Here is a 14,581-nt window from a genome sequence, read left to right as displayed (position 1 = left end):
AGCCAGGAGCACTGTGTTTTGAAATATTAGTGTTAGAGACTTGGTTTATTTGTTTAATAGGTTTTGCTTAATATGATTTCCTTATTGTTGCCTCTTTCCTCGTCTTCTTTTCATTGCTGATGCCTTGGTCTAGATACAATATTAGCTCAAATAGTTGCTGGGCATTTGTCTTACTCTGGATAAGTCAGGCTATCGTTGGACATGTTCATTTATGAGTTAAGGTCTGTATTAGTCCGTTCTCACACCGCTATAAAGACATACTTGAGACTGGGTAATTTATAAAGAAAAGAGGTTTAATTGTGCTCATGGTTCTGCAGACTGTACAGGCTTCTGCTTCTGGGTAGGCCTCAGGAAACTTACAATCATGGTGGAAGGCAAAGGGGAAGCGGGTGCGTCTTACGTGGCTGGAGCAGCAGGAAGAGAAAGCAAAGGGGAAGGTGCCACACACTTTTAAATAACTTGTGAGAACTCTATCAGGAGACAGCACTGGGGGATGGTGCTAAACCATTAGAAACCACCCCTATGTTCCAATCACCTTCCACCAGGCCCCACCTCCAACACTGGGGATTATAGTTCAACATGAGATTTGGGTGGCCACATGGAGCCAAACCATATCAGGTCATTCTAAGAGCAAGGGATTTTGAGATGATGGGAAACTCAAGGTGGTGTAAGGTGAGGTGTGTGTTGGCAGTAAGGAGATGGTTAAAAGGCCCCTCATCAACAGATCCTCCAGAACCGACACGATTCATTTTTAGTTTGTGTCCTTTACTAACATGCCCAGATGACTAAACTTTGTCTTTAAAAATAGGCAAGATTTTTTGAAGTTTTTCCTCTCATGGGACAGAAAGATTCCTTCCTCAGCATAAAGGGTTATTGATGCACAGAGATATTTTACCAGTTGGGTGATTTACCTGCTTTGCTGGTGATGAGAAAAAGGCAGATCTTAGTCTATGGGAAGCTAGATGAGAATTTTTAGAAGTAAGGAGGGGAAAGCCCTTAAGTGGGTCAAGAAGGGACTTCTTCACGTTTACCACGTCCTTCTCTCTTTATTTTACTGCTGAGGGCAATACGTACTCCAGTCTCTAGAACTAACTCTATTTCATGAAACCAATATCTGATTTAGGTTGTGTTCTCCCCAAGAACACCATTCATCCCCAGGAATATGGTGCAGACTATGCTGTGGTCAATAGATGTTTGAGAACTGATTGCCTGGATTCTGGGATGTTTTAAGTGACGAGTCAGGATCCCGGGCCCCATCACACTGAGACTGTGTGCTAGGAGGTGTGGGCTTTGGGGGAAACATGAGGGTTGTATTGTATAGAATCATTAAATATTACATCATTGCTATTTGCTCAGCCCTGTTTTAACAGATACAAAGACTCAAAAACATTTTAAACTGTTCTTTCCCTAAAGAGTTTATATAATATCATGAAGATCTGAGTCATTCACAAACTGAGATATGATAGGAAAAGGCTAAGTAGAGACAACATTGTTAGCAGCAAGAACGTTGGACTGCAAGTCAGAAGCCTCAGAGTTTAGTCCCAGGCCCATGCTTAGCTGTTAGAGTGATTTTTCAGTTAGAATAACCCAAAAGATTGCTTTTCACACCTTTCATTTTTATGATTCTTTTAAAAGACATCTTATGTTGTTCACAGCCTCAGTGTCCTCCTCTGGGGGGTCAAACTAGATGACCGCTAAAGTGGCTTTAATGGCAACCGTGTGAGACTGATAGTGCAATTCGGGATGGGGGATGGGCACGCTTTGGGGTTGGTCTTGATTCCAGTGAGCATTTGCAAGCCCGTCTGTTTAAACTTTCACAGGGATGCCCTTTTTCGCTAGCCCCAGGACCCTCTCACTAAGTCAGTGCATACAAAATCAGTTTTTGTGTGTATATCCTGTTTCTTCCTCCAAAGCCTCATATAGCAGTTTACAGAGAAATGGAAACCCAGCCTTAGTTCTAAATTGATTTGGCTACATTTGATACACTCTTCCTCTCTAGAATATGACTTTTCAGTTATAATAACCCAAAAGATTGCTTTTCACACCTCTTTCATTTTTATGATTATTTTTAAAGACTTCTTATGTAGCTCACAGTAAATGTGGTGGGTTTCAGCAGGGTCAAAAGTAATCCAACCAGAAGTGTCAAGACTTTATAAAGAAACTGAGGGTTTCTTTGCATGAGAAGAGAGGGGCACTCTCAATCCCTGTTATTCACACAGTTTTTGGTTAGGAGAAAAGAAAGAGGAGATTTCAGCCTTCATTGAAGAGCAGAGTCCAAATTACAATACTGCCCCTGATTTGTTCCAGAGGTCACAAATGCTGGGCAGGGAAATGGGTGCCGGTGACGGTGATGCCAGTAATGGAGAGGGTGTGTCAGCCCCAGGGAGTACTGCAGTCCAGGAGCCTGCCCCTGGGCTGCTCTGAGCCCAGGACCCAGGTGCTTTCCCCACTAGATGACTGCTTACCAGAACTCAGGGATCCAGAGAGAGAGAGCATCCTCTAGGTGAGGGACATTCAGCATATGTGTCATTCACATTTGTAAAGTACTCTAGTATTTTAGGGAAACTGTATGAGTCTGGGTTCTCCAGAGAAACAGAACCAGTAGGAGGACAGATAGATGTCTCCTTGGAGACCCAGGAGAGCCAGTAGTACCAGCTTAAGTCCAAAGGCCTGAGACCCAGGAGAGCCAATGATGTAAGTTCCTGTCTGAGCTCAAGTCCAAAGACAGAAGAAGATCCATGTCCTTGAAGACAGTCAGGCAGAGAGAAGAGAATTCTCCCTTACTCAGCCACTTGTTCTATTGAGGCGTTGGACAAATTGGATGAGGCCCACCCACCTTAGGGAGGATAATCTGCCTATCTCCGTCTACCAATTCAAATGTTCATCTCATCCAGAAACACCCTCACACATACATCCAGAATCATGTTTGACTAATGTCTGGGCACCCTGTGGCCCAGCCAAACTGACATATAAAATGAACCATCACAAAGGCTATCTCTTATATATATAAGTGCTCTACTCTGAATTAAATTTAGGAAGAACTGCTAAAGGATGCCACTTCTGAGGGCTGATTAAAATGGAATGTTTTCTTCTCCTCCCACTCCCCTCAAAAACAAACATATTGGAATCATTCTGTGAACTCTTTTCTCTTCTCCAAGCTGTGACTACTTAGTTCTCATGCGTGAGCAGAATATGAAGAATGGGAAGGAAATAGGTTGGGACTTAGAATACTAGTTCCTAGGATAAGATTATTTGAATGGGCCTGCATACAAATGATTTTCCACTCTGCTTCCCTAACACCTACACCAGCCCACTCCTTAATGGATATGTTATTTGAGGGGGCTGATCATCGTCATTATGGAAGGACACTAGCAGAACAGCTCTTCAGAAAAATGACCCAGGCTGGGAATTGATCTGCTAGGGGATAATTTGAAAAGTAGAATTTGAAGCTCTGGCAGGCCCTAGAAAATTACTATCTTGCTCAATGGAATTAGTTGACCAAGATGAAGAATATTTTCTTCTTGTACCATCTTATCTTCTGATGGCTCTCTTTTCACCTCTTATTCTTAATTCCCTGTTCTGTGCCAATGGTTGGAGCCCATGGCTGGCAGCATTCCTGATCCTCAGTGCTGTCAGGAACAGAAACAGTCAGAGGTTAACTATGCTTACTTAAAAACAGAGGAAGTGCATGGGAATCTTCTTTTAAAGGGAAAGGAATAAGCACAGAAAGAGTACAGAATTAAATTCATGAGGAAATTGTGCAGCTCTCACGTTGTAACTTCCATGAAACTCTCATCATTTATTTATCAGTGCAGGAGTCATTTTTCTGATGGATTCAGGGCTGGATCTTTAGTTCTCCCATGAATTGTCTGTCCTTCTCTGAGAGAGAACAGCTTTATGGCAAAGAGTGGGGGATACGACCAGCCGAGGGGTCTGTACCTAGCACTCAGCTTTCAGCATGCCTTGTTTGTTAGCAGAGGGTGACTGGTCAAAAAGTGTGTGTTGGGGAACTTAGATGTCTCAGTCAAATCCCTCACATAGACCCACCTCTGGCCCCCCATACTGGAGAGGGAGGAAGAGGCCTGAAGTGTTTGGAGCTGTGGATTGGGAAAAGTTTATAAAAAGTAATTAAGGAATATAGTCTACTCAGGTTGGGAGAAGAGAGAAAGGTGAAAGGGTGATAGGAGAGAGCGTGTCTGTGCTATAGGAGGGCATTTCACATCTCCCTTGTCTGTGAAATTCATAAGCTCCTGGGACTGTCAGTGCCATTGGTGTTACTGTTTGGTGGGTGGAGGTGGTTCCAGATGGGTCCAACAGGGTAGTGGGCATGAGGCCCCATCCATCCATCCATCCATCCATCCATCCATCCATCCATCCATCCATTCATCTATCTGTTTATCCACCCATCCAGTCCAACCCATCCATCCATCCATTCATCCATCCATCCATCTAGCGATGCATCCATTCATCTATCTATCCATTTATGTATTCACCCATCCAGCCAGCCATTCATCTATTCATCCATCCATCCATCCACCCATTTATCCACCCGTATATCCACCCATTCATCCATCCATCCATTTATCCATCTATTCATCTACCCATTTATCCATTCACCCAGCCAACCAGCCAGCCATTCATCTATTCATCTATCCATTCACCCATGTATCCACCCATTCATCCATCTGTCCATCCATCCATCCGTCTATCCATCCATCCCTGGCTTTATCCTTCATTAGCAACACTTGTAGAATGTCTGCTTTATACCACACAAACATGCCAGATGCTGAGGAGGTGAAGACTAAGACGTACTCTTTCCCCCCCAGGAGTTCACAACCCAGTGGGGGAGACCACTAAGTAGAGCAGTGATGATGGTCAGAGTGAGGAACACTGAGAGAGGTGAGCCCAGGGTGTGTTGATGAGAAGAGAGGCCTCCTATTCAGACTCTGCAGGGGATCTTGGAAGGCTCTCTGGAAGAGACACTATTTCAGCTGTGTCCTGGACGATGAGTACATTATTGGGAAAACTTTCCCTTGGTAGAGGTTCTGGCATGACTTCCCTTCCTGCTTCAGTAGGAGACAAGTCCTTTATTCAGGGCCTGGGTCACCTTCCAGCCCCCATTCAGGTGGGGACAACTTACCCCACCTGCCTGCCCCTCACTTGTCTTCATCCACAGCCTTTTATTTTACAGTGTTTTACTTCCTGCTGTGTAGAGAACACATTCAGATCTCTTTCATCTTAAAATTTTAATGTAACAATAATAAAAACCCTCCCTTGGCCCTAGTCCGTGAGCAGCTGCCTCCCTATGTTCTTCTCTTCACACTAAGCATCCTGAAAGGGCAGTTCATACATACTGTGTCACCATTCCCTCTCCACATGTTGGCAGACAGGCTTCCTCCCCAGGGACAGTCCTTTCCTGTCCCTGCAGCTGCCTGGGCAGTGGTCCCAGTGTTCTCTGTCTTCAGTTAGTGGATGCTTTCAGATCTTTACTTAGTTGACCAATGGGTCACATTGATGTGGCTGTCCATTTCTTCCTTCCTGAAACTGTTTTCCTTGCTTTGGGAACACTGGTTAGGTCTTTCTTCTTGATGGTCCTGGATTTTCCATGCCTTTTATATTAGTCCATTCTCACACTGCTATAAGGACGTACCTGAGACTTGATAAATTATAAAGGAAAGAGGTTTCATTGATTCATAGTTCCACAGGACCAGGGTGGCCTCAGGAAACTCACAACCATGGCAGAAGGGAAAGCAAACACGTCCTTCACATGGCGGCAGGAAGAAGAAATGCAGAGCAAGGAGGGGAAAGTCCCTTATAAAACCATCAGATCTCATGAGAACTCACTCACTATCACAAGAACAGCATGGAGGTAACCACCCCATAATTCAGTTACTTCCTACCTGGTCCCTCCCATCACATGTGGGGATTATGAGAACTACAGTTCAAGATGAGATTTGGGTGGGGACACAGCCAAACTATATCGTGCTTTCTGGGTGTCCCTTATTTGTGTGTCCTCAGCTGCTCCTCCCTTCACACTATGCTAGTTCCAGGAGGGCATGCCCACCCATGCCTTGGACTGCTGCCTGTACGTGGATGCACAGCACAGGGCATGCAGAACTTCTGGCTCGTGCTCCAGCTGATGGCTAGACATCTATACCTGGCATCCTCAAGAACTCAGACTCACCACACTCCACACTGAACTCTTCCCCCTTCTCCCTGGGCCCACTCTTCATCTTGTTCTGTTAATCTGAGCACATGGCACCACTGTCTACCCTGACATTGATGCCAGAAACAGGAAGGTATCTTGGATGCCTCTCTTCTCTCTCACTCCCACTATCACTCCCCTATCCAGGAGGTCACCAGGTTTTGTGACTCTGTGTCCTTAATGTCTCTGTAATCCTCTCGGTTCCACTGTCTCTGCCTTGTTTCTGACTCACCTGGAGTACTGCAGGAGCCTTGAAATTCCGCAGTTCTCAAATGTCTGCCCTCAGACAAGTGCTAGACTGGCTGTCCAAGAGTAGCCCCACCCCACCCCATGCAGAGAGAGCCAGGCTCAATTGATCAAACTGCCTTTGATAAAGCTGCCCAATGACCCTGAGGCGCAACTGGTGTCCTGGAAGCCATTTCAGATTATCTTCCCACCCTTTTCCTGGTCTGTAGCCATCAGTCCTTCACATGGGCACCAGAGAGATCATTCTAAAATGCGAATCTGATCCTAATCACTTCCCTGCCCAAAACTCTCAGTCTTGACCCCGGTGCCCCTCTCTCCCACATCAAATCCAAACACTGAGCTAACACAGAGCTTCCACAGTCTGCCTCCATCTCTTTCCCTTCCTTTATCCCCACAGCCCCACCCCTAGCAGGCACCCTGTCCCCAGCTGGCAGAACCACCTCTTTACTGACAGGTGCTGGGCAGCTTCCCACCTCCATACCTTCCAACCTGCACCCACAGCACCCTTCCTCCCTTCTGGCTACTCTTCACAAGGATCCCACTCAATGCTTTGCAGAGGTTCCCATCCTCTGTTATGGCACACTCATCTTGCCCTTCTGTTGCCACCCATTGACTGATACATGTGCCCCACCCCAACATTATGAGAGCTGACACTGGTTCTATTTGACTTGGTGTGAGAGAGAATGACTTTCACCTATGGACAGCCAGAAACGTCCAGATTACCCAGGTTTCAGAGCTCTGGATAGCTGTGCTTCTAGGCCTTCTAAACTACATAATACCATGAATTCCACTGCTGCTAATTTTTCCACCTCAATAGCATCGCGAATATATGTTTCAATATATGTACACAGCAGGCCCTCCCTTATTCTTGGCCCTAGCTATGGCCCATGACACCCATGTTTGCTTATCTGCCTTCATCCCAGCTATCTGGGCACAAAATGTCTTAAACCTCTTCCTCACCCCAACATCCAGTCAGTTGATAAGGGGAGCCTGAAACCCATGGCTCAGTACCATCATGAATATATGTTTCAATATTCATGATATTCATAAATACATGTTTCAATATTCATGATGGTACTGAGGTAGAAAACCTAGCAGCAATAAACTGGGCATGAGATTGCCCTTCCTTCCAGATGGAAGGAAATGATTGACATCCGTCATTTAGGAACCACTTGATAATCGAGAATACTTTCCCCCAAATTAAAAAAATGCAGCCATCATTTAATGACTTTCAAATACCCCTCTGCTGGGCTACAACACAACTCTTGCTACCGGAGTATTCAATCCCAACAGAGCGGCAGCAGGGGGGCTGAGAAGGCTGGATGCTGTCTCCTTTGTAAAAGCATCATCAGTTTGGTGAAATATCAGACCTGATCCTACTTAATAAGTACAAGTGTCAGATGTGGATGCTGTGCCCTCCTCCTGCCTCCCTTCGAACGGCTTTTCCCTCCCCCCAATTCTTTGTCACCTCTGCACAAAGTGAGCACTGTAACAATGACTTCTGGGCATCCTGCCAGTGCCATGCCCCCTGTGCTGTGTGGCTTTCAGCACAGCAACTCTGGTAGACGGTCTAGCATCATAAGCCAGGTGGGGAGGGAAGCCAGTGAATCCTACACAAGCACATAAAAGCTGGGGTGGGGGAATTCACCTGCTGCTGAGGAACTTTTGCAAGTGCAGTATGTTAGAGAAAACCAGATGTCTTATGCGTTCAATATCTGGGCATCACCTGGAAACCAGGTAAACCTTGCAAGAGCCCCAATGATACTTACTGTCTCCAAGGTCTGGGTTGAGACTTCCCCATCACATCTTGACGGTGTCCAGGCTGACCTGGCACTAGCAGGCTGTGCTGAGGGTGGGGACGGATGGGCACACCAATCCCCATCTACATAGAGTTATGTATATTTGTTCTTGGTACCCATTCAGTAAGGATTTGTCTATTGATTTTGTGAGTAAGAGAATGGAGTAGAATGCCTCTGTAGGGCTCAGGAGTTTCTTGTTCTGGAGTTTGCATTCCTCCCATTGAGGACACGGTTAGAGCATTATGCACACAGCAGACCCTCCCTTATCGCTGGCCCTCACTGTGGCTCATGACATCCGTGTTTGTTTCAGGGATCTGCCTTCATCTAAGCTGTCTGGGCACAAAATCTCTTAGATCCCTCACTCAGCCCAACATCTGGTCAGTTGAAAAGGGGAGCCTGGAACCCAAGTGTCCCAAGTTTGGAGCATTTAGAGTGAGGACACATTAGGAGCATTATGCACACAGCAGACCCTCCCTTTTCCTTGGCCCTAGCCGTGGCTCATGACATCCATGTTTGCTTATCTGCATTCATCCCAGCTGTCTGGGCACAAAATTTCCTGGGTCTCCTCCTCACTCCAACATCCAGTCAGTTGACAAAGGGAACCTAGAACCCAGGTGTCCCAGACACCAGCATCCTCCTTGTGTCTCCACTGCTCTCAGCCCATCACCCCTTACCCATACCCTTGCTTGCTCTCCTGCCTGAGCTTCTGGGCTCTCTTTCAATCAGTCCCTCAAGCTGCTGCCCTCCAACCTCATTTATTCATTCAGCAAATTTGTATGGAGCACTGAATAGAGAGGACACTGTGGTAGATTCTGGGGATGTCAAGATGGAGTCACAGGACTTGTTCTTGGAGGACTTACAGCCTGGGATGAGAGGCAGCTGTTCTGCAGGTAATTCAGCACAGAGCTGTGTTCACGCTACAGCAGTGGAACAAAGTAGGGATGAGGCAGGCGGAGAGTGGAATTAATAAAGGCAGCCGGGTGGAGGAGAAACTTGAATAGGTCTTGAGGAGTGAGTATTCCCCTGGCAGATAGGAGTAGGGGTAAGAGAAAGAGGAAGGGCATTCCCAGCCACCCCTACCATATAGCCTGGGTTATAACTACATTCCACTTGTTGCTCCCTAAACACACCCTGCCATCTTCCAGTCCCCAACCATTCATTGTTCATGCCATTTCCACCATTAGAAAACCACCCATGCCTCCCTGCATAGAGTTCTGTCTTGAAATTTCACCCCTTCCTCAAGGCTAGGCTCAGATGCCATCTCCTTGAATCTCTCCCACCCACTTTTCCCTCCTCGACTCTCTTCAGCATTTTGTACATCTTTTATGGCACTTGTCATGTGAAATCCTTTTTGTCTGTTTCCTTCTCCCTCCTACTGTAACTTCCTTGAAAGGCTAACTTGGCCATTGAACAGAAAACTCTACTCAGTGCTTTTCTGAGCAAAGAGCTAACAGCAGAGTGGAATGTGTACTAAAACGGCCTTGGCTTTGTTGGTGGGGTAACTGGAGTGTCCAAGGCGTATAATATCATGCAGGGTCTGCCATTTATGTAGGAAGGCCCTTGGCATTGGGAGAACATATTCACAGGCACCTTTTCCTCTCTTTGTTGATGTAGGGTTCGATGACCTTCAAGCGTGTGCTGACCCTGGCGTTCCCGAGAATGGCTTCAGGACCCCCAGTGGAGGGGTTTTCTTTGAAGGCTCTGTAACGCGATTTCACTGCCAAGACGGATTCAAGCTGAAAGGCGCTACAAAGAGACTGTGTATGAAGTATTTTAATGGAACCCTAGGCTGGATCCCAAGTGATAAGTCCATCTGTGTGCAAGAAGGTAAAGTGCCTACCTCTCCATGGAAGCCGCTTACCTGGCTCAAGTTGCACGGCCACAGGGGTGCCGGGCTGTGTGACAGCTCAATACCCTGGGCTATTCTCTCTAATGCAGGGCTGCATCTGCATGCTGACCAGAAAGCAGGAGTGTGTAATGAGGGCTGAGATAGAGGGTTAATTTATCTCTGCATTAGAAGTAATACTCTTTTTTCCTCTATCTCAGTTACAATCTAATTTATCACCATTTTTGTCAATGCAAGAGAGCAACTCAGATAACATTAGGGGTATTTATTATTAGGCTGCCAACTCAGTACTCATTTTCATGTTACTCAATAAAATGTGCAGTAAATATACTGTGCAAAAACCGTATTTAGTCATACAGAAGATGTGTGTTTCTCAGAGGATTAAATCAATTACTACTTATCAGTTCTGTGTTAGATGTGATTCATTTAGGAAAAGAAAGAACTGTGACAAGCAGTGACAGATTGACAAGGTAGACATTTATTTCTAGCAATTATCCCTAAATGAATTGGTAGTGACAAGATATTCATTTACTTCTGGCAATTACCCCACATCTGTTGGTTGAAACAACTTTATATACTTTTTTTTGTTTTTACTTTATGTGGATACATTTAAACTTTTTAAAAATGCATGGAGTTTAACTAATTAGAATGTCAGATTGTTGATGAAAAATCTCAGAAGACCAGCAGGGCTGAAGTTGGAATAGGCATGAACCAATAATTAATTCTGGTCCCAAATTTCCATGAAGCACAGAACTTATATTTCATTGAGTTCATTAGAAATTAGTTTCAGTTTTTTTTAACACTGATTTGATTTTGGAATGGAGTTTTTATAATAATATGGAAACTATTGTCATGATTTAGTGTATATTTCCTTTATGAAACTTTTAACTTTTTAAATAATTTAATAAGCTCTTTTTTTTTTTTTTTTTTTTTGAGCCTATCTCCCTCTGTCATCCAAGCTAGAGTGCAGTGGCACAATCTGGGCTCACTGCAACCTCCACCGGGCTCAAGTGATCCTCCCACCTCAGTCTCCCAAGTAGTTGGGACTACAGGCATGCGCCACTATGCCCAGCTAATTTTTGTATTTTTTGTAGAGATGAGGTTTCACCATGTTGCCCAGGTTAGTCTCAAACTCCTGAGCTCATGCAATCCACCTGCCTCGCTTCCCAAAGTGCTGGGATTACAGGCATGAGCCATGGCACCCAGCCATGATAAGCATTTTATAAGTGCCTATTTTGCTCCTCCTTCTGGAAATTGTAAAGGAGGGATAAGATGGTGTCTTGCCCTTAAAGTACTTGCTATCTTTGCTTTTATTTTCAAGGTATAAGAAAAAGCCATAATAAATATAATAAAGAGTTAAGGTTTTTAAAAATAAGTTCATTTTTTCCTCTTTCATGCAGCCTGTGCAAGCTGTGGTTTCCCTGAGATTCTATTTAAAGTTTACTTGGTTCATATATATATAGATTTCCCTGCCAAAACCTCTGGCCTACGTTACCCAGTGCTTTAAAAACAGTCAAGTTTAGGAACATCAGAGAACAGAGAAAACCAAAATAGGCTTCTTAAATATTGCCCAGAGATGAAGGCCTTCTGTTAAGCTTCTTTCCAACCCTATACATAACTAGGTACCATGTAGTCATTCCAAGGAAGGGAATGAGAAATCACCTTAGAGTAGGGGGCTTCTATTGTACTGGTCTGCATGTATCATTCTTTTTTCTTTTTTTCTCTACTTATCTAATGGAATTCATTTACAGTTCTTAACACTCAGCCCCAGATGTGCAGGGAGGGTCTTCTACATAGGCATGGCAGCAGGGAGTTAGCTTTTTTATTAGGCAACCGCAAATAAGACCACGTGTGTCCAAAGGACAGTTCAGGTCCTTGGATTCTAGTCATGATGTGCTCCAATCGTTTTTGGAAGTTTGGAAGAGCAGATATTGCCTTTCTAAGTACAGTGATGTATTTATTTTTAATCTGAATGGTAATTTTGTTGGTCTTTGAAAGATCTGTATAAAGAGATTGTTTGTGTTGCCCTGATGGTAGAGAGAGTCATGATTGTTAACACTCTAGGCTTTCTTTATTCTATGTGGTTTATAGGGGGCTGGAGGGAGACCTCGAAGTCTATACCACTGATGTCACATAGCAGTGAAAAAGCCAAACTTTCAGAATGTCTTTTTACTGCTTTGTAAATAGCCATGCTCCCTGCTCAGGATTTATTCTGGGCAAATAGTAAGGGCTGCTGAATTCATTTGTTATCCTTGCCAAGTAATTCTTAGAAGGCTAATGAATTTCTGAAATGGTGGTAATAATAGTAACAATAATAATTTATCACATTGTTATAGGTCATTAAAGTTTAAAAGTGCTTTCAGATTCACTATTTCATTTAACATGCACAACAATTCTACAAATGAGTCTTATCGTTTCCTGATTAGGAAACTGAGGCTCAGAGAGGCTCACTCACTTTGTTAAGGTCACACAGTTGATGAGTAAGCAATCTGGTTAGAATTAATCCCAAACCAGCATTGTTTTTCCTCTACCAGGCTGAGTCTAAGCTTCTTTATGTCACAACAGCCCCACTCTAATCTGTTACACAAGAGCACCTTGTTACAACAAATGACATCATCCAGGTTTGAAGTTGAAGGAACTCAGAGAAATCATATAATTCAAACCCTCATTCCAATTTAGTTTTTATTTGACCTATAGAGAAACTGAGTCTCAAATAAGGTAAGAGCCTTCCCAGAGTTAAATGACAATTTAGGGAAAGACCTTTTGCAGCCCCCAGGCTTGTCACTGTTACCTGTACTCCTTTCATGCCATGGGTCAGTCCTGTCTGAGATGCAGATTTTTTAAAAACTAAGTTCATATCCATTAAAATGCTTTATGACAGTAAAGTGCTCTACAGAAGCAAGGTGGTATTGGGCAACTGTTCTCTTGGGTGCGCACAGATCCCTCTCTTTTATTCCCACCTCATCCTGCTACATGTACAGCCATTCCCCCTTTTTCACATGGCCCCCTTCTTCCAATTCAAATTGCTTCTTCCAAGTGAACTCAATTTATACAAGGTCTGAATTTACAGAACTGAATGAATTCACTTTATGGCCCCCAAAGTCTCCAACCTGAGAGATGGCTGTGCTTCTTCAAGCTGCTTCTGCAAGACTGGAGCCTGCATGACCCCAAGCATGGTTGAAAATGTCTATGGCCCAGGGAACAGAGGAGGTGACATATATGGTGGAGAGGAGACCCTAGAATTGGCAAAGGACTGAAAATACACCCTGTGGGCGCAGGGCTGCTGATCTAGTAAGTACAGTGACTAAAGGCCAGGGTGCTGGCCACCATTTGGGCCGCTTCCTTTCCAAAACCAACTCAATTATGTCTACTTGGGGATACTTTTCCGGAGTAAATATACCCCTTTCCTACATTTCATAAGAAAAGACAGAGGTGAAGCAAGATTGCCTTTCCTGAATTCACTTTACAAGCACTTACTCAACACATACATCCTCAGGAGATAAAAAATGCTGCATCCTCACTGAAGCCCTTGCTGCAAGGAGTAGCAGTCAGACTTTGTGTGGTGATGAACTTCGGTTTGTACATCATAAATAATTAGCACGTTTAAAAAGTAAACATCTTAAAGAGACTAAAATGGAATCAATTCAGGATTCATTTATATTGTGAACAACTACTATATGAGAGAAAGGAGAGAAGAATCAACCTATGTCTTGCCAAAATCCGTTGTCATCATTGATGAAAGTATTTCCTTACTTAACCATCTTTTGGGCTACAGAGTTCATCTCAGCCCTTATGGCATTGGCTATACTGGCTAGATAGGAGTTTTTGGTTTTGTTTCTTAAATAGAGAACCAAGTAACTGATTGCACTCAGCTCCTGGTTCGGGTGAGAGTCTTATGTAGGCTCTGAGATTATGTTGTACAGCACCCAAATTCCTCCTCCCTTAGGATTCAGTTCCTGGGAAGGGTGGTGTATTAGTCCATTTTCACACTGCTATAAAGATACGACCTGAGACTGGGTAATTTATCAAGAAAAGAGGTTTAATTGACTCACAGTTCTTCATGGCTGGGGAGGCCTCAGGAAACTTACACTCATGGCAGAAGGCAAAGGGGAAGCAAAGTATGTCTTACATGGTGGCAGGAGAGAGAGAGCACACAGGGAAAACCCCCACTTTTAAAACCATCAGATCTCATGAACACTCCCTCACTACTATGAGAACAGCATGGGGGAAACCGCTCCCTTGATCCCATCACCTCCCACCAGGTCCCTCCCTCAACACATGGGGATTACAATTCTAGATGAAATTTGGGTGAGTACACAGAGCCAAACCATATCAGGCGGTTATGACGTTTTTAAAACCAAATCCCTCTAGCAGGGCTTCAGCACCTGGGTAGATTCAGGGTGTTCCTTGAACACCTTTGGGTATAGAAAATATGTTCCTTGTACAGAAAGACAACTCTCTTTTCTTGAGTTTCCTCTTTGCAGG

At 44.3% G+C, this 14,581-nt stretch overlaps 1 protein-coding gene across 2 annotated transcripts in view; it reads left to right on the top strand.

Moving 5' to 3' along the window:
• The window catches only part of LOC105478143 (sushi domain containing 4), a 147,604-nt gene that overhangs the window by 63,314 nt on the left and 69,709 nt on the right, over window positions 1-14,581 (top strand). For both annotated transcript variants that reach the window (XM_011735196.3, XM_011735206.3), the window contains exon 3: window positions 9,865-10,077. In XM_011735196.3, the coding sequence (XP_011733498.1) occupies window positions 9,865-10,077 (213 nt within the window). The remainder of the gene's footprint in view (window positions 1-9,864; window positions 10,078-14,581) is intronic.

Source organism: Macaca nemestrina, chromosome 1 (assembly GCF_043159975.1).
Source record: "Macaca nemestrina isolate mMacNem1 chromosome 1, mMacNem.hap1, whole genome shotgun sequence".
NCBI lineage: Eukaryota > Metazoa > Chordata > Mammalia > Primates > Cercopithecidae > Macaca > Macaca nemestrina.
The sequence above is the reverse complement of the archived record's forward strand: the minus strand, read 5'-3'. Positions and strand labels throughout refer to the sequence as shown.